This window comes from Chrysemys picta, chromosome 1, assembly GCF_011386835.1.
Source record: "Chrysemys picta bellii isolate R12L10 chromosome 1, ASM1138683v2, whole genome shotgun sequence".
NCBI lineage: Eukaryota > Metazoa > Chordata > Testudines > Emydidae > Chrysemys > Chrysemys picta.
Window position 1 is genome coordinate 219,423,867 of NC_088791.1, and position 19,821 is coordinate 219,443,687.

General features: G+C 44.2%; 1 protein-coding gene across 5 annotated transcripts in view; it reads left to right on the forward strand.

The window, feature by feature from the left end:
- Positions 1-19,821, forward strand: part of PIR (pirin) — a 96,953-nt gene that overhangs the window by 73,601 nt on the left and 3,531 nt on the right. For all 5 annotated transcript variants that reach the window (XM_065580365.1, XM_065580370.1, XM_065580355.1 and 2 more), the window contains 2 exons: positions 6,761-6,805; positions 11,814-11,896. In XM_065580365.1, the coding sequence (XP_065436437.1) occupies positions 6,761-6,805; positions 11,814-11,896 (128 nt within the window). The remainder of the gene's footprint in view (positions 1-6,760; positions 6,806-11,813; positions 11,897-19,821) is intronic.

A 19,821-nucleotide genomic window follows, 5' to 3' on the forward strand; every position in this document is an offset into this window, starting at 1 on the left:
TTGAAAGTGAAAATGACAAAAATTGCATGCAAGTGAAAGTGACTAGTTTATTTTCAGTGTCCAGTGTGAGAAAAATTCAAAATTACCAAGCAGTAGCAGGTAAAATAGTTACGTCAAGTTCTTCCACTTTTCATAATCGAAAGTGTTTGTCACATAAGTAGGAAAATTAGAAAATGATTTTTTTAACTTGACAGTGCCTCTCTAAGAGTAAAACTTTTGAGAGGAAGCAGTGCAATTTAGTGGTGTAATACCATACACAGAGTACTAAACTGATCTAGAGCTCTTAATACAGACGGGGGAACCTCTTCAATAGGAATTGCTGATAGGCCAAAAACAACAGGGGAACAGATAGTATAGGAGCCAAAACTGATTAGCAAGGTAAGCATGGAAGAAGTGGAACAGACTCAGGGCAAATACATTATCATGGAGGAGAACGTAGATTGATGGATTTAGTGGTTGCAAGCCATATTCTTGGGCAATGTTAGTGAAGAGTCAGACCTTGGTGTGGGAGCTAACTTGGGCTGGAGATGTGTTACTCTGAAAGGTCATTAGTGTTTCCCCAAATATGCATTTTCTGTCATTTAAAAATGTGAGACTTGAAGGAGACAGAAGGATATTGAAATACACCCTCCCTTTTCCCAGCAGTGTATTTTATTAAAAAAAAAGTGATACAGAAAGAACAGAAGGGGATGGATAAAAGGAAGGAATTAGGGATTTGGAATGCACAGAGAAAAGAAATGAAAGATACTTGAGAATTAAGAAGACCCAGAGCATCAAAAATAGACTTTTGGTTTATACTACAGATGTTTCATGGACATTACAGTCATAACATATTTAATCTTCTGGCATGATATTAGAAAGTTAGTTAAAGTGCTTCTAACACCACAGACAATACAGTTAAAAAATGTAATAAAGGGTTGCACAATTGCACCCTGGAGAGCTGAAGCACATTTCCCTTATATACCCAAACATCGATACAAGAGGATTTTGTTTATCTTAATTTCTTTTCCCACACTGCTGAATACTGACTTACATGTATATTCTCCTTCATAACTGTTTTTTTTCCTGTGCCAGTCTCTAGCAATGCCACAGAATTCACTCTGACAGGTGGATTGTGATGTCACGTAAATTGTATTAGTGTCTCAACTATATTAGTCCAGTCTGTTCTTCAAAAAATTGTGGAGGGGAAGAAATTAGTTAAAAATGTCTGTGACAACACTGGGTATGGTCAGTTGCAGCTTTTTTGAGAGGATTGGGATGAGCATGAAGTGCTTTCCAGCTCAGAAAAACTGCTTTGTGTAGATTCACTGCCAGTCTTCCAATGGTGGTGTTGGTGTCACTAGGCATAGCTACCAGGTAACTCGGGAGGGTGGAAGGCCATAAGTGTCGATGAAGCCCCCCTGCTCTGGGTCTAAGTGAGCCAAAGTAACTCCATCTTGTGAACTTTAACCAGCCTCAATGCTAACAGCCTAAAAGCAGAATATGTAACAGTCAGCTTTTTTAGCAGACAGCTGCAGTTTCGCTCACACTAGCAAAAGCAATAGTGATAAGGAAAGGGGAAAGAGGGAGGGGGAAGTCTCCATGTCTCCGAGCTTGCAAGGCCAAAGATAAACATGCGGACGAGAAATTTTCTAACACGCCACAATGTAGTGCCTACTGTAACTGCTGTTGGGAAGGGAGGGGTGGAGGGGAAACAAAACAAAAGGCTTACACAAACAGCTTGGAATATAAAATGGGAAACTTGCTTGTATTTGTTGCGCTTCTGATTTGAGACATGCTGGTCTCCTGAGTGCCTTTTCAAGATCTCGAATAAACTTGGTTTGCTTCTCCACCCTGGTGTGTCTATTGGTGCGATGCACACCGGGCAACGAACGCTGTTGCCCCCTCGGGCCCACTGGGCCGGCAACAGTGGGAAAGCTAGTGGCTAATCTACCCTTGCGCTCTCACTGTTATCAGCACCTGTAAAGCTGCACCAGTGCTAGAATAACAGTTGAGAGAATTTCTGAAAATCCAGAGTCTTTTCAAGTCTTCTGCTGAAAAGGTGCCACAGTTGGGAAGTGAAATGAATGGAGTGAGAGGGATTTTAGAAGGCTATCGCGAAATTGTGAGATAGGGTTTGTGTAGGGTTGGAAAACAAGCCACGTTTTATATACAGTGATTTCACTATTTAATTTTAAATCTACTGTTTTTGCAGTCTGTGATCATCAGCAGCAGCATCTCATAGCAGATCCCAACAGGACAGAGCCTCCTTGTAGTTCGAGCGCCACCAGATTGATCTCTAGCTATATCTGCCATGAGCAATCTTATCATGCCACTGAAGTTTCTGGCGAACACATGATCGCCAGACATGTAGCAGCATTCATTGGTAAACACACTTCCTAATTCAGGAGGCCTCTATCCTAATATAAAACTGTGCCAAGAAAGCTGCTGACAGAGGTGGCTGGTGGATTTAGCTATGGATATCGTCATTGCTGATCTTGTCCTGCCACTTAATATGGAGTAACTGTCAAAGATAGCGAGAATCAAACCCACCAATCCGCCACTCTTCATCCTTCCTCAGCACCCACGTTTTGTGGCTGTCCAGTACAGCGGGTGTAACTGTAGTCCTATAGAGCCGCAGCTCATAGCAAGTTCAATGTCATGACAGCCCAAACAGAGGCCGCTGAAGGGCCCGGAACATGGTGGTGGCTGCTGCTATATAAGTGTCTACATTTTTTGAGCCTCCTCCAGAACTGTCTATGATACTGCCCACGTATGTGGCAGTTGCCACCTCCTCAGTGTCATAAACACACAGGTTAATACTTGGCTGGTTGTAATCTGGAGCTGGAGGCTGCTTGATGGTAATGGCCAGGGACTTAATTTGGTCTGGATTGATAACCAGACCAGTGCACTCTGCTTCTTGCCCAAGCAGATCAACCATCAGCTGTAGTGATTCACCAAACTGAGCCAACAAGACAATTTCATCGGTATATTTGAAGTCTCAAAGGAAAATGGTGTTCTTCTCAATGCCTACTGCCTCCTCGAGCTTATCCATCAGCCAGTCAGTGCTGATATTGAACAATGAAGGTGACTCAATGTAGCCTTCCCAAACTCGAACGCAGCTTTCTGTTCCATTGTAGAGCTTTTCAATCAATGAAACTATCTTCCCAGAGATGCCAAGTCACCTCATGGCTTTCACAAGCTTGCTCATTGCACTGAATCCAAGGCCTGATGGAAGTCTATAAACAGTACTGTGCACAGCTTATTAAATTCAGCCAGCTTCTTAAAAAGCTGTCTCAAGGGAAAGATCTGGTTGACAGTGGAACGATCAGGTCCAGAGCCACCCTAAATATCCCAGTCTCTGCCATGAAGTGTATCATTGATTTGAAACATTAACATGGATGATAACAAGAACAGTGTAATACCTCTAGGGTTGCTAAATTCGTCCTTATTGTCCTTTTCTGAAAAGAGGCAGAATAAGTCTGTTCTTCCAGTCATCTTGGATGATATCAGTGCACCAGATGGTCTGGAAGAGCCTGTGCAGCCATAGTACAACAATACTCTCACCTGTCTTCAGCAATTCAGGGATGACATTACAAACCCCTTGTGGCGTCCCAAATTTCAACTTATGGACTGTGATCCAGGTCTCTTGTTGGTTGAAAAAAGGTGGCTGTACCGGAACTTCCTGGCCTATTTCAGTCAGAAGATGCACAGTAGATGGTGGACTGCTGAGGAGTGTCTTGAAATGATCTTCCCATTGATACAACTGATCTTGCAAACTCAGACTGACTCTTCACTTGACAAGCTGGTGCCACCTTCCCCTACAAAGATTGCAAAGTTGAATAGAGGATGTGGAGGTTGTGCCTGGGGACAGCTTGATCTAAACTGGCAGTTTGAGTGGACCACCAGCACAATGACATGATGATGTTTTGCAACTTAAACATAGGGTCAAATGCTGTCTTCAGCTGTGAAGATGGACGTACGCGTACAAATTCACCAGTGGATTATTTTGAGCTACAAGAGCAGCATATTGCAAATCTAAAAGTACACTGTGTCCCTAAGCTTAGTGTAGAAATGGAGAATTTAAAGCCCCAAATATCCAGAATGTTATACACTATGTTGCTGTTTCTCAGATAAATACAGTCACTATCAGAGAAACTCCATTATGGTGTCTTATGTCATCTTGCTCATTTTTATTCTAATAATAAGTGAGTCTTTTGGCCTGCCTATGTTTCCAGTGAAATCAATAGTAAAACTCATATTAAGTTTACTGGGAAAAGGACTGGGGCAGTAGAAGTTTTAGCAGAACTTTTAAGCCTGGTAACATAGTGCAGGGAGAGAGTATATTGGCAGAATGAAACAAAATTAAACACCTTTCTGAAACAATAGGATTATAATAATGCTACCTAAGTGCTGTGTTGCAGCTACCTGTTCTCTAAGGGTCTCAAGACTCTATGCTTAACCCATCTTTCCATATGTTTCTATTTATGGAGAAAGCTGGTGACCTTACAACAAAAGTTTATATATCATGTTTTTCCAGGCTAATGACAGACTGATAAATAGGTCCCAACTATCTGCATGTTCTGGGCCTCATGCCCAGAGAGTTGGGAGGATGTAGATTGTTACAGTTATTCTCTGTGGTAGTTGACATGCAAGTACTATTAGATGTGTTCTTTAAATTTAGAAAAAAAAATAAAGACTTGGAAGGAAAATCCAGAAAGTATTTCAGAGGGGCATGTACTTAGACTATGCTTTCTTACAGCTATCACAAATCTTCAGCATAGATGAGAACTACATCATAATAGCTTGTATATACCACTTTTGGATTTCCAAGTACTTTACAAAATAGGGAAACTGAGGCATAAAGCAGTGAAGTAACTTACCCAAGGTCATACAGCAAGTTAGTGGCAAAACCAGGACTATAACTTGGTCTTTTGACTCTGTGACCTGCCTTAACCACTGTGCCAAACAGCTTTTTGCACAGTACACATTTGAGAGAGAGAAAGAGAGAGAGGTGATGTAAGTGTATTTATTCATTGGGATCAGAGGCGGCTCCAGCTTTTTTGCCGCCCCAAGCGAAGGAAAAAAAAAAAAGCCGCGATCGGCGGTACTTCAGCGGCAGCTCTACCGCGCCGCTTCATTCTTCGATGGCAATTCGACGGCTGGTCCTTCCCTCTGAGAGGGATGGAGGGACGCGCCGCCGAATTGCCGCCGAGGACCCCGGACGTGCCGCCCCTTTCCATTGACTGCCCCAAGCACCAGCTTCCTGTGCTGGTGCCTGGAGCCGGCCCTGATTGGGATTTTTACAAGGAAAAATTGGTGGAGGGGGGGGGGGGGGCGTTTTCTTTTGGAAAACTTAACAGATTGCCTGATTCTCCCAGTACAAGGATAGAGAAAACTGAGAAAGCTCTGAGGCTAATACAGAATTACTGTGAGGAAAGTAATAAAAGTGGATACGATTCTGGAATTTAAATTTCAGAGCCAGGAAAGGAAATCAATAAATATCTCTTATGAAAGAAAAAAGAAGGCAGATTTAAGTGCTTTTCCCTCCAAGGAGATTTGCATGGAATTTGTGGTATTTTCTCAGAGACATTATGCAGCCAAAACAAAAGGTGGAGAACAGACGTACTGAAAATGATTTAAGACAGGCAAAAATGCCTAAAAATCTGAGGGCACTGGCAGGAAAATTTAGAAGACCTAATTTCAATTTGGGGAAAAGGGACATGCAGTTAAAATGTTTACAATCAGATGAAGTAAAAGATCCGGAGGGGCTATTTTGTGAATTCCGTAATTAGTCAGTGGCCTGTCTGGTCATGTAGTAAAGCTATTTAAAACATTTCTACAAGGATGGAGTCTCTCAGATTGTATATAAGAGGAAGAGAAAAATAAATCCAGAGTGTATATAAAGTACTGTGGTGTGCCGAATTCTTTGTGCTACCCACAAATCTTAGAACTGCTCAGTTTTATACAGACAAGGTGGCGTGAGGTAACATCTTTTATTCTGCCTGAAGAAGAGTTCTGTGTGGTTCAAAAGCTTGTCTCTCTCACCAACAGAAGTTGATCCAGTAAAAGATATTGTCCCTCACCCACCTCGTCTCTCTAATATCCTGGGACCAACATGACTACAACACCACTGCAAACAACAATTTTACAAAAACAATGAGAGTCCTTGTGCCACCTTAGAGACTAACAAATCTAAGGTGCCACAAGGACTCCTCATTGTTTTTGCTGATACAAACTAACACGGCTACCACTCCGAAACAATTTACAGACCCCTAAATCAACATGGGGGATAAAAATGTGCTCTGTAAGGAACACATGGGAAATTTTTCCAAAATGAATCATGTTGGAGAACTTCCACCTATTTTTTGTTTTTGAACAGGTTTTCCTGGTTATTTTCAGTGACCTTTCTGCCCTCTTTTTGTGCTAAAGTTCCACACAAATAACAAGAGAAACTACATAACTATACAGGGGAAATAGTAAAAGTGACCGCACAAAATGAAACAATAGGAAAAAATATCTAATTGTTTCCAGTTACAGTAATCTTAGGTATTACTTATAATGATATTAGATACAAAATTTTCAGATGAAAATGTGAGCTTTTAAATTGCTGGTGTCCCATTAAACAGGAATAAATCTATGGTATATAATTATGAGAGCCACTGTGGATCGTATCATGGAGAACGGAGCATACAGTATCAGTATAATTCCATGCAGTGTTAAATATGAGTGTATTAACATTATGTATGCTAACCTTTAATATTGCTTGATTATATTTCAGGATGGACATCTTTTATTTACATGCTGTCTGGCAATCTGTATGTTGGTAAGTTTCCCACTAAACTCTTATTTCAGTTGTTGATAGGGAGGATTTAACTTATTAAAAATTACTGTTCTACAGGAATAAAGGAAGATCAGACCTACAAATAATTTAGATCCCGTACTTAAAAAATCAAAAATAACAAAGGTATGTGGTTTAGCACAGTGATCTGTTAGTGCAAGGGTGGCCAACCTCTGGCTCCGGAGCCACATGCGGCTTTTCAGACGTTAATGTGCGGCTCCTTTTATAGGCACCGACTCCAGGGCTGGAGCTACAGGCACCAATTTTCCAATGTGCTGGGGGGTGCTCACTGCTCAACCCCTGGCTCTGCCACAGGCCCTATGCCCACTCCACCCCTTCCTGCCCCCTCCCCTGAGCCTGCCGTGACCTTGCTCCTCCCTCCTGCATGCCACAAAACAGCTGATCAAGAGGTGCAGGGAGGGAGGGGGAGGCGTTGATTGGCGGGGCTGCTGGTGGGTGGGAGGTGCTGGGAGCGGGGTGGGGGAGCTGATGGTGGGCTGCTGACATATTACGGTGGCTCTTTGGCAATGTACATTGGTAAATTCTGGTTCCTTCTCAGGCTCAGGTTGGCCACCCCTGTGTTAGTGCAATCGTTTATTCTATGCACTTCCACTGGGTATCAATACACGTGCAATTTATCTGATCAGGTTTTAATAAAAAGTAGCCCAAAGAACACATTTACATTAAGAGATTATAAATGTTCAATATATTTTTTTCAGATCTGTTTGACAACGTAATAAAACTGACTATGGCCCCTGTCTGGCAAGCTGTTCTATGTAGGCCAACTCCTATGCCTTCACAGAGTCCTCATGGGGCTTCACACAGGTGCAGGCATCCACCCATATAAGGCAACTTGTATGCTGTGCTCATTAAAATGGGCTTTATAGCAAAATGACATAGACATTGTCTCGAGCAAATCAAGGAATATGACTAGTGTAACATTCCATCTCTTTAATTTTTTTTTTAAACAAAGACTAGTCAGTTGATAATAATCTCTAGCTCTTACATAGTAGTTTCATTAGTAGCTTTTGAAGCATTTCACAAATGGGGAAACTGAGGCACAGAGAGCTGCTGTGATTTGCCCAAGGTCATTTTGCAAGCTAATGGTAGAGCTGGGAAGAGAACCCAGGTTTCCTGAGTCCTAACCCACTGGTCTGTCCAGTGAGCCATGCTGCTTCCCATAAGTGGGCCCTCTCTCCTTCAATCTTTTGTGAGTGGTTCCAGCTGCTGGATCCCATATGCTTCTAGGCCAACTTGGTCTGGGAAGAGCAGGTCACTGTTCCTAGCTCTGGATCTCTAAGGCACATTCTTGGGTGAAGAACCTTTGCCTGACACCCTTCGCTGGGACATGGGGCTCTACAACCCGGCCACAATAAACCACCAAATCACTGCCTCAACCCTTCCAAGCCCCCAGTTGCTTATTCACAGTGCCTCAGAGTTCCACCTTGCTGTGGGCACGCTGACCTTCTTTCAGAGGCAACATAGCAGGCAAGGGATACAGGCTTAGCAAAGGAATTTCTTAACCACAATCACTTTTAGGTAAGCACTGTAGAGTTACAGATCTTTGCAATGTAACTAACAGTCCTGAGACACAGTCTGTTCTAGACTATTCTCAGCATTTCTGAGGTCTGGTCAGCATTTCAGGCTGGGCACCCTCTCCTGTCTTTTCTGTCTCCAGACCAGTCTTCTGGCATGTGGTGGTGGACAGTCCCCTTCTCATACAACACTGACCTCTTAAATACGCCCTCTGATGCTGTTTTGCGATGTGCTTATGATGAGTGTAACTGTTAACAGTAGGCTAACTTTTGGCTTTTCCCCAGGCCTATGCAAGGGGCAGCACATAGTTACACTGCGCCAGGAGTAGACCAGGAGCCAGATTGAATGAGTGTCCCAATCTGGTTCCTGGCTGGCCCTCTTGCTCAGGGGACAAGGGGAGGTATCCATGTCAGCCCTCAGGCACAGATTACTTCCCCGTGTGCCAGCTCAGCTACGTTGGCTGGTGCAATGTGTGTATGGAGTCAAAGACCCTCCCATTCCATGCTCTTGCCCATATGTGCAAAAAGGGGAATAACGTCATGGAGACAGCTATCCCCTGTGTTGTAACCTTCCAGATGTGTTGCTCATGCAGGGGTGTGCAGGAGTGTCTTACATCACCTCCCCACTCCCTTTTGCAGGTGTGCTTAGGGCAAGTCACAACCTTGCTCTATATTGGCAACCAACAGAAAAAGAATAAGACTTGATAGCAGTATAAAGTTTGACTGCATGTCATGTGGTGATTCCAACTGAATATTTTCATTCAGTTGGTTTGGGTGATATACCTTATAATACTAGAAATTGTGGACTCTTTTAATTCTTAGCTCCAGAAAAAAAAAGAAATAAACCCATTGGGGAATACATAAACAGTAGCTGAGATAGTCACACTCTGAAAATACTATAATGTAAATGTAGAACCTGGTTTTTCGGGTTGCTTTTCCTTTTCTTTTACAAATGTTTAGACAGCCAAATCTAACAACACTTGCAGCAGTTTTTCAGTGGGCCTTTTGTGAACAGCACTGTTAGAGTTAGCATTCTTGGCCAAGGTCAGTGATGGAAAATATTTATCTGATTTGGCTGTGTTTATAACTGACAGCCATTTTAAAAGCATTTTTTTCTTTTAAAACTTACTTTGTTTAATTAAAGAAAAATAATTATATTAATAAAATACCAGAGAAATCAGCTGTGAACTTAGGCACTATCCTCTTTCCTGCTACTTGTCAGCCCTTTTGCAAACATTTTACACCTAGTCTTTTTTTGCAATATTGGAAAATAAAAGTAAGATGTTATAAAATTTAGTCAAGGGCCTATCATTCAACTATGAAGCCAGAAATTGCTAGAACAGGAACAAAACATATGGATTACATCTATGTCTGTACTTCATTTTAAGTGATCCTTCAAATCACAACTTTATGGCTCCCATCCGTGCACTATGAAAATGAGTGGGAAGGAGCAATAATCCCATATAAAGTCAGACGTGCAGTGGTAGACTTGTGCTAGTCAGGTCTAAATTCTGATTCCCTGGAAGAACAGTAGGAGAGAAATCACCTAGGAAGTCTAATAGGTCATTCTTAAAAGGATGCTGATGCTATGTTCAGAATATGGGCCACTTTAAACTTTATTTTATTGCTTTGCAAAGTCCAATTCAGTTTTCAAAATGAATGCTTCAGTGTTCTTTCTGTGTATAAGGAACAAATTGGTTCCAGCAGTCTAGCACTCATTGAATATCAGACTACAGTGTGCACACAAAGGAACACAGATGAGCATATTCACTATCCTTGTACAGCTGCCCTCTCAGCGTTGCTTGATAGCTTGTAAGGAATTTCAGCTCTGTCTTTCCATATGACACATGGTGACACATCCTTTTCCAATTTCTTCATGATTTTGTACCAGTTAACCAAGCCTACAAGAATTACATTAATTCCAATATACAAATGTTGTTTGTCTGAAAAAGGTTCAGTACAATTTCTTTTGTCCATTTTTAAAGCCCTCCCGATGTTGAAGTGCTTAGAAATGTCAGTTCAAGAAAATAAAGTCATTTCTTACTCCTACCATAATTCAAGGTGTTAGTTTTGTAAATTGTTCTCACCCTGCAGCTTACAACCAACTAAAAAGTCCACAAATCAGGTAGGGACAAGAGTTTGGGATAAGGGTGTGGGTGGGGGAAGTCTTCAAATCAACCAGAAAAGCCAGATCACATCCTGTGTATCTGTGACTAATAGTCTTTCAAGGTGAAGAGGCCCCACATAAGGTCCTATTCACCACTTAGATCCCTCTTAAGACCAATATTAAAGGTGTAATTGAGGCCTAAGTGCAGGGGTGAAAGTAAAGCCGAAGACAAACCAGTACGGGGACCGGCTCCATCCCTCAGAAGGGGCGGGGCCTTGGGCGGAAGGGGCGGGGCTGTGGGGGTCAGCGTCCCTCTGCCAGCCCTTCCACGCTGCCTGGCCCATGCTGCCTGGGGCTCCAGCGGCGATTCAAAGGGCCCGGGGCTCCGGCCACTGCCGTGGAAGAAGCAGTGGTGGCCAGAGCCCTGGGCCCTTTTAAATCGCCAGCCCTGGAGCAGCTGCTTCTTTTGCACTCCCATGTCGGTGGCCCTGCCGGTAGAGTCCTGGCAGGGCCGCCGATGGGGGGCGCAAAAGGGGCAGCGACTTTAAAGTGCTACTGTGGCAGCGCTTTAAGCAGGGTCCTAAGTCAGCTGGGTATGGGCCAGTACTGGCAGCCACTTTTTACCGGTACACTGTACCGGCTTACTTTCATCCCTGCCTAAGTGGTAGGTAGGGCCCTGTGAGGGACTGCTACAGTGAGGGTGAAATGCACTCTTAAGCTCAATAAAAATCCTATTTGAATATGTACCAAAAAGCTTTCATAGGAATATGACTTAAAATTCCAGGCACTCCCCTCCTCCATGTCTCTTTTTTGATCCCTTTTATTAACATGTGTGTTAACACTGGTGCAGTTTTCAATATTTTCTGTCCAACAACACCATATTACAACAGAAAAAAGGTTAGGGACTCTTCTCTCTCCCCTCGCATGTAGACATAAAGAAAAGGAGGGCGGCCATCACCTCCCAAGCCTGTTTGCAATCCCTAGGTTGAGAACTCACGTATTAGTGTATCAGATGCATTTACCTCCATCACACTTCTTCTCTCAACTGGATAGTACTCTAATCCCTATGGCCATGGTGTATCAGAGGATGCACATAATGAACTTGACAGAGGCGGAGAAATGGCCTTTGTTCATCTGCTGCAGAAAGGAAATTAAAAGTAAAAGACAAGTGGGGTGGACAGAGGGTATGTGTGAAAGGCAGAGTGAGAGTGTTAGAGGAAGATGAATTAAAGAAAAGCATGCGTATTCTTAAGTAAAATAGCTCTCAGCAGAAAGGATGACTAATCATTTCATAATTTGCAGCTTTGATTGTGTCATGCATTGTCTTTTTACATATCTGGTCTGTTCAAAGGATCTGATGATGCCCAACAGAAAATCGAACCCCATCACACAGCGGTGTTGGACGATGGTGACTGTGTTCAGTTAGAAAACAAGGTAATCCTTACCTGTCCTCATGCTTGGAGCTTATAACTCAATTCTGTAGAAGATTTTGGATGAGAATTATTAACTTTATTTCTTTGATTGGTATTTCCATCACACCTCCCCCCTGTCTTTTAATGCACAGAATGTGCAAACATACCATAAGAAATGTTAGGACCAGGAAGAGGCCAGGCATCCGAGAATGCATGTCCTCTTCATAACTGGTCTTAAAACTGTTTTCTTATTTTTTCACTGTACATTAATTTCCCCCTTGCACTGGAAACACATCTAGATTAGAGGTGGAATCCTAACTGGGGAGCTTTGCCATTGACTTCAGTGAGGCCAGGATTTCACCCCAGTTTGTTTCAGCTCCTTTATAATCTGAAAATTCTAACTGGGTCAAAGTGAAGTGTCCCCTTTCCCAAAGAAGGCAAAGCTCAATTTCATTAACCCTAAAAAAACAGATAATCATAGAATCATAGAAGATTAGGAACAGACCTCAGGAGGTCTTGAGAACATGACCTATGAAGGAAGGCTGAAAGAATTGGGTTTGTTTAGTTTGGAAAAGAGAAGACTGAGAGGGGACATGATAGCAGTTTTCAGGTATTTAAAAGAGTGTCATAAGGAGGAGGGAGAAAACTTGTTCACCTTAGCCTCTAAGGATAGAAGAAGAAGCAATGGGTTTAAACTGCAGCAAGGGAGGTCTAGGTTGGACATTAGGAAAAAGTTCCTAACTGTCAGGGTGGATAAACACTGGAATAAATTGCCTAGGGAGGTTGTGGAATCTCCATCTCTGGAGATATTTAAGAGTAGGTTACATAAATGTCTATCAGGGATGGTCTAGACAGTATTTGGTCCTGCCATGCGGGCAGGGGACTGGATTCAATGACCTCTCGAGGTCCCTTCCAGTCCTAGAATCTATGAATCTAATCCAACCCCCTTCTCAAAGCAGGACCAACCCCAACTAAATCATCCCAACCAAAGCTTTGTCAAGCAGGGCCTTAAAAACCTCTATGGATGGAGAGTCCACCACCTCCCTAGGTAACTCATTCCAGTGCTTCACCACCCTCCTAGTGAAATCGTTTTTCCTAATATCCAACCTAGACCTCCCCCACTGTGACTTGAGACCATTGCTTCTTGTTCTGTCATCTGCCACCACTGAGAACAGCCTAGCTCCATCCTCTTTGGAACTCCCCTTCAGGTAGTTGAAGGATGCTATCAAATCCCCCCTCACTCTTCTCTTCTGCAGACTTAGTAAGCCCAGTTCCCTCAGCCTCTCCTCGTAAGTCATGTGCCCCAGCCCCCTTATCATTTTTGTTGCCCCCCGCTGGACTCTCCAATTTGTCCACATCCTTTCTGTAGTGGGGGGCCGAAAACTGGACGCAGTACTCCAGATGTAGCCTCACCAGTGCCGAATAGAGGGGAATAATCACTTCCCTCGATCTGCTGGCAGTGCTCCTACTAATTCAGCCCAATATGCCATTAGCCTCCTTGGCAACAAGGGCACACTGTTGACTCATACCCAGCTTCTCGTCCACTGTAGTCCCCAGGTCCTTTTCTGCAGAACTGCTGCTTAGCCAGTCGGTCCCCAGCCTGTAGCAGTGCATGGGATTCTTCCATCCTATGTGCAGGACTCTGCACTTGTCCTTGCTGAACCTCATCAGATTTCTTTTGGCCCAATCCTCCAATTTGTTTGTGTCACTCTGGACCCTATCCCTACCCTCTAGCGTATCTACCACTCCTCCCAGTTTAGTGTCATCTGCGAACTTGCTGAGGGTGCAATCCACGCCATCCTCCAGATCATTAATGAAGATGTTGAACAAAACCATTCCCAGGACTGATCCCTGGGGAACTCTGCTTGATACCAGCTGCCAACTAGACATCGAGCCATTGATCACTACCCATTGAGCCCGATGATCTAGCCAGTTTTCTATCCACCGTATAGTCCATTCATCCAATCCATACTTCTTTAACTTGCTGGCAAGAATACTGCCGGCAAGTTATAATCCCCCAGTGAGCATTTCTCGGCTGTTGGAGAGCCTCTGGTGAGTAGGGGGTGATGATGAAATGAGGTGTGGCTGCTGGGAAGTAGGCCCAGTTGAGAACCTGGCCTGATGTGAATCTTAATCAACCCCATCTATATCCTATTGAGATCATCCTGCCTTCTTGCTGTGTTCTGACTCCACCTTGGGTTCAGTCCCACTCCTCGCTCACACTGAGAACAATCATGGGGTGGGCAGTGTGTGTGGCAGAGACTGAGAATGGGAAGTGATACACACGGAATCCAGAGTTGCTTGTGCTCAGATACAGGCTGGTGGGTGAGTGAAGGCTCTCTCTCTGCTTGGAGGGGACCTTCTTCTAAAACTCAAGGACAGGAATTTTGAAAAACAACAAGGAGTCTGGTGGCACCTTAAAGACTAACAGATTTATTTGGGCATAAGCTTTCGTGAGTTAAAACCTCACTTCTTTGGATGCATCCGAAGAAGTGAGGTTTTAACTCACGAAAGCTTATGCCCAAATAAATCTGTTAGTCTTTAAGGTGCCACCAGACTCCTTGTTGTTTTTGTAGATACAGACTAACACGGCTACCCCCTGATACTTGACACCATGCAAGGAATTTTGAAGGAGATAGAGAGATTTATTTATGCATTCACATGTATTCACTCCATCGGTCCCAGGCCCTAAGTGCATTGCAAGGTGTAAATAAAACAACATGGCATTGGTCATGAAAAGGGGCAGAGTCACAGCCTTGGAGACTGAGGTTTTCGATAGATTCACCAAACACATCCAGCATGAGTAGCACTAGCTTCCCTGTGCCACCTCCCATGAACTGGAGGAAGATAGGCACGCCTTTGCCTAACTAACCTATGAGGCCAGATCTATTGGGTCTGCTCAGAGGCCAACTAACTCCACACAAAATGGCCTGGGCGGAGGGGGAGCTCCTTTATAAACTTTAGCCCGTGGTGAGAGCACTCATTTGGGATGGGGGAGACCACAAGTTCAGGTTCCCCCTCTGCTTCAGAGAGAGAAAGGATTTGTACAGGGATCTGCTGCCTCTCAAGGGAGTGCTCTAACCACTAGGCGAAAGAGTCATTCTTACTCTCTGGCTCCATTAATATTTAATTATTCAGTTAGAGTGGAATAACTGCAATAGGAAGGAGGGGGGATGGTTAATTTCTCCTTGTTTTAAGATCCAAGGGGTTTGGATCTGTATTCACCAGGGAATTGGTGAAGGTCTCTCAAGGCTACCCAGGGAAGGGAATTAGCTTTGGGATGGTGGCAGCAGACCAGATCTAAGCTGGTAGTTAAGTTTAGAAGTTTTCATGCAGGCCCCCACATTTGTACCCTAAAGTTCAGAGTGGGGAAGCAGCCTTGAGGGAAACCCACATCAGAATACCCTGTAGCCTAGTGGTTAGGGCACTCCCTTGAGAGGCGGCAGTCTCCTGTTCTCCTCATCAAGCAGGGACAGGGGAACTTGAACCAGCTCCTCCTCCTCCTTCCCCACTCCCTAGCTGTTTTGGGTGGAGTTAGGCAGCCTCTGAGCACACCTACTGGATAGGCCCCGCATGTTTGTTAGTGGAGGAGTGCCTGTCTTCCCTTGGCTCGTGGTTCACAAGCAGAGATAAGCGCCTCCCTGCAGCCAGGACATAGGCACCTAACTCTGTGAGAGGGACAGAGTTTAGCACACACCCCTCTCATCCATCTCTCCCACTGGCTAGCTTAAGCGGCTCCCTACCTAGCATGCTGGCTTTGTGGATCACATTCTAAGGCACCTCTCTCTCCCCATTCATTGTGTAGGAAGCCTAGACAATTAACTCAGCTTTGTGGATCACAGTTTGCTCTGTGATTTTTCTAAGTGCCTAAGTCCCTTGGTGGATCCAGGCATCAGTTACTCAGTTCCTGCATTTTGCGCAAAGATGGAAGGGGGGATATATAGGGAAAATAAAAGCAGCTTTAAGCCGCCTTGCACTCCTTATATGCTGGGGCCAGGCGGAATCTTGTCTGGCCCCTGCTGTAAGTTAGGCTAAGGGCAGCTCCAGTTTACACTCTACTTCTCATGGTCTCCTTTGGGTGCTGGGAAGTAGAAAATTGTCATAGTACATCTAGGCCACACTATGTCCATCAGAGACTGGAAACTGGGCCTCAGGGAGCCATTTCTGCTCACTCTAAGGCCTCTTTACTCTCTGACAGAGCAACGTGAGAGAACCATTAGCACAACTGAGAGACAGCTCCTAGGACTTTGCCAGTATGGTTGCCAACTTTGTAATATTTAAAAACCAGACACCCTTCACCTCCCCTTTCCCCTGAGGCCCCACCCCTGTCCCGCCCCTTCCCGCTCGGCCTCACCCTTGCCCCGCGTCTCTCCCCCCTGCGTGGGTCAGGAGGGACTCGCCTGTGGAGCCAGGGTTGGGAGCTGCAGCCACCTGATGCAGGTAGGAGGTGGCCCTGGCTGAGTAGGGGTTGGCGCAGGTGATGACTCGGTGCCTCCCCACCTCCCCGGCCCACAGTAACTGGATTTTGGATGTCCAGTCAGTAGATCTGACCGGACACTGTCAGGTCCCCTTTACAACCAGACTTTCCTCTTGAAAACCAGACACCTGACCATCCTATTTGCCGGTCAAATGGAAACAAGGTATTTTGTGTCACTTATCACCAGAAATTTTATAGCACAAGAGATCTGATTAAAGCTCCAAAAATGCCAACATTTCATTTACATTTTTATGTAACTATGATGAGTTCACAGATATCAGGGTTTTTTCTGCATTCCACCATGATGGGCTGAATTCTGTTCACGTTACTCATGCATGTGGTCCCACTAACTGCTTAGGGTTTGGCCTGAATCTAAAATGCACATGGGGAAACCAATCTTACATCTTCTGTTTCTGTTATAAAGTACATCATCTTCAAAGAAATGTAATTGCCACTTAGATATAATCTGACCTCCACCCCAAGGTGCAGCCATGGTACAATCTGTTACCAAAGCTGTTCAGTTGCATGAGGCTACTATAGGTGAGGAATGTTCAGTCAGATTTCTTTGCTAGCCTGTGAGCTCTCAATCAGTAGCCACTTTGATTACCTTACTGTTACTGTTAGGGTGACCAGACAGCAAGTGTGAAAAATGGGGATGGGGGTGGGGGGTAATAGGAGCCTATATAAGACAAAGCCCCAAATATTGGGACTGTCCCTATAAAATCAGGACATCTGGTCACCCTACTCGCTGTAGAATTTTAGTGTAATCTGTAAGCAAATGACTGCAGTAAAAACCCAGCAGATAGTATATCAACTTTGTTAATCTTATTCCCTGCTGAAATATGTAACATTGTTCTGACTGAGGGGTAAGTTAAATGCCAAATAAATCTACCCTGTCTGCAGCACTAGCAATGCAGAAGTCATGGATAGGAGTAGCCATGTGGATTCTCTTGCTTGCTCATTAAGGGGAATCACTTGTAGATAGTGAGCAAGGTTACGGATGTTGATGTGACTTGCAGTCTTGTCTTTCCTTGACAAATCATATGTTTGGCATGGTCCAAAAGTATTTATTCAGTTGTGCAATTGGTGCAGTCTACACCCTTGTGTCCCGTGACAATTTTGCAACAGCAATACGTGCCTTTAAGACAATGAGGTTCTATTATTGTAATTTCCTCCTTGCAAAGCATCCAACAGTTCATCTCTTTAGCTTGCAGTCTCTTCAGTATGCAGCAACACATTTGTTCACTGCTCCAGGGCACTGGGATCATATTACACTTTCCTTGCTTATTGTACATTGACTGCTTATCAAGTTGACTTGGAATTGTTCATCTTTGTTTTTACACCTTTAGTGGCTATATTTGTTACCTCCTCCATAACCCTCCTCTGGACAGGTAATTACATTCTGACACCACTTGCCCCCTAAGGACCACAGCAGAGTATCAGATTCCAGCATGTGACCAGGTCTTTGCTATAGTGGGCATTGGATGTGGAATTCATTCCACCAGAAACCTGCCTCTCCTCCTCTTTTTCCTGTTGTCCAGTACCTTAACTCTTTCATCCCCATATTTTTCTCTTCCCCTCTCTTTTATGTTAAATTTCCTCTTAGATTTTTTTACAGTGAAAAGCGAGGGGTTTTTATTCTGTTTTATAACATTTGAGGGTATTTTTGAAATAACAAGAAAAACAAAATAATTGTGAATTCATTTCACCACTTTGTAGTTAATGTTTGGTAACTATTTCAGCTGTGTTCTGACTACATGTCATATAAACACATGTTAAGGGCCACACGGTAGTGAGCCCATGCACCAACCTGCAAAGGGGAGAGAATACAAAGAGCTTCCATTCTCTTTTATCTCCTGGGTTGCAGGAAGCCACAATTATAGCTAGGGCCCTACCAAATTCACGGCCATGAAAAATGTGTCATGGACCGTGAAATCTGGTCTTTTGTGTACTTTTACTCTATAATATACACATTTTACAGGGGAGACCAGTATTTCTCAAACTGGGGGCCCGACCCAAAACGGGGCAGCAGCAGGGTTCCAAGGTTATTGTAGGGGGGTCATGGTATTGCCATACTTACTTCTGCACTGCCTTCAGAGCTGGCTGGCCAGAAAGTGGCGGCTACTGGCCAGGCATCCACCTCTGAAGGTGGCACTGCCAGCAGCAGCATAGAAGTAAGGGTGGCAATGGGTGGCCGGAGAGTGGCGGCTGCCGGCCGAGGGCCCAGCTCTGAAGGCAGCAGCAGAGAAATAAGGGTGGCAATAGCATACCATGCCATCCTTACTTCTGTGCTGCTGCTGGCGGTGATGCTGCCTTCAGAGCTGGGCTCCCAGCCAGCAGCTGCCGCTCTCCAGCCACCCAGCTCTGAAGGCAGCACCACAGCCAGCAGCAGCGTGGAAGCAAGGGTGGCAGTATCACAATCCCCCTACAATAATCTTGTGATGCCCCCCCCCCTATACCCTTTTGGGTCAGTACCCTACAGTTGCAACACTGTGAAATTTCAGATTTAAATAGCTGAAATCATGAAATTTATGATTTAAAATCCTCTGACCATGAAATTGACCAAACGGACTGTGAATTTGGTAGGGCCCTAATTATAGCCATTGGTGTCCTGATCAGTGGCTCTGTGGGCCTTTAAGGGTATGAGTTGCATCAAAAGGGCAGAGAGGAGGCAGGGTTTTGGAATACCACTCCTCCACAGCAGCCAGTAGCTCTGGCTTGCTACAGATGGGATATTGCACCCTCTTCAGCATAGGGACCATCTCCTTGAATGTGTATGTACAGCGCCTAGCGCAATAGGGCCCTGATCCTCAGGAAAATCTCGCTGGGTGCTACTGTAATAAATATGAAATAAGGGGTGGCACAGCAGTTGTTGTCTCCAGGAGATTTGAGCACAGTGTCTCCCATAGAGAGAGCTGTTTGAAACATGTCAAAGTATTCTACATTTTGATGATTTATTTCTGCCTTTTTTTTTAACCAGCTCTCCTCCTGGATATTCCTGTTGGGCTGTATGGGCCTTGCACTGCCCTCTGTTCTGGGCTAGGCCTTAGAGCCAGATTATGCTCCTATCTATACTACTGAGCAGTGAATTCAGGTTATTGTCATTCATATGTGCTAAAGCTGAACAATCATCCTGCAGATATCTAGGGCCCTGATCCTGAAAAGCGCTTGGTACAGATAGAATCCTGTGCTGGCACAGCGCCCCATTTCTCTGCCTGCATTCAGGGGTCCACCAGCATAGAGTAATTTGTAGGATCAGGGCCTAAATTGGTTGTTTGACCATTAGTAATAAAAAAATATATATATACAGATCAAACTCAGCACTTAGCTTTACATTTCCAAAACACTGTTCTAGTATGTCTAGAGTGAAGTTTCTGGTTGCAACAGTCATGATATTAACAACAGTTTTTCACTAAAACCATCTTTTAGAAGTTTAATAATGTGTGTCTGTTCATTGATAAACCTAAAAT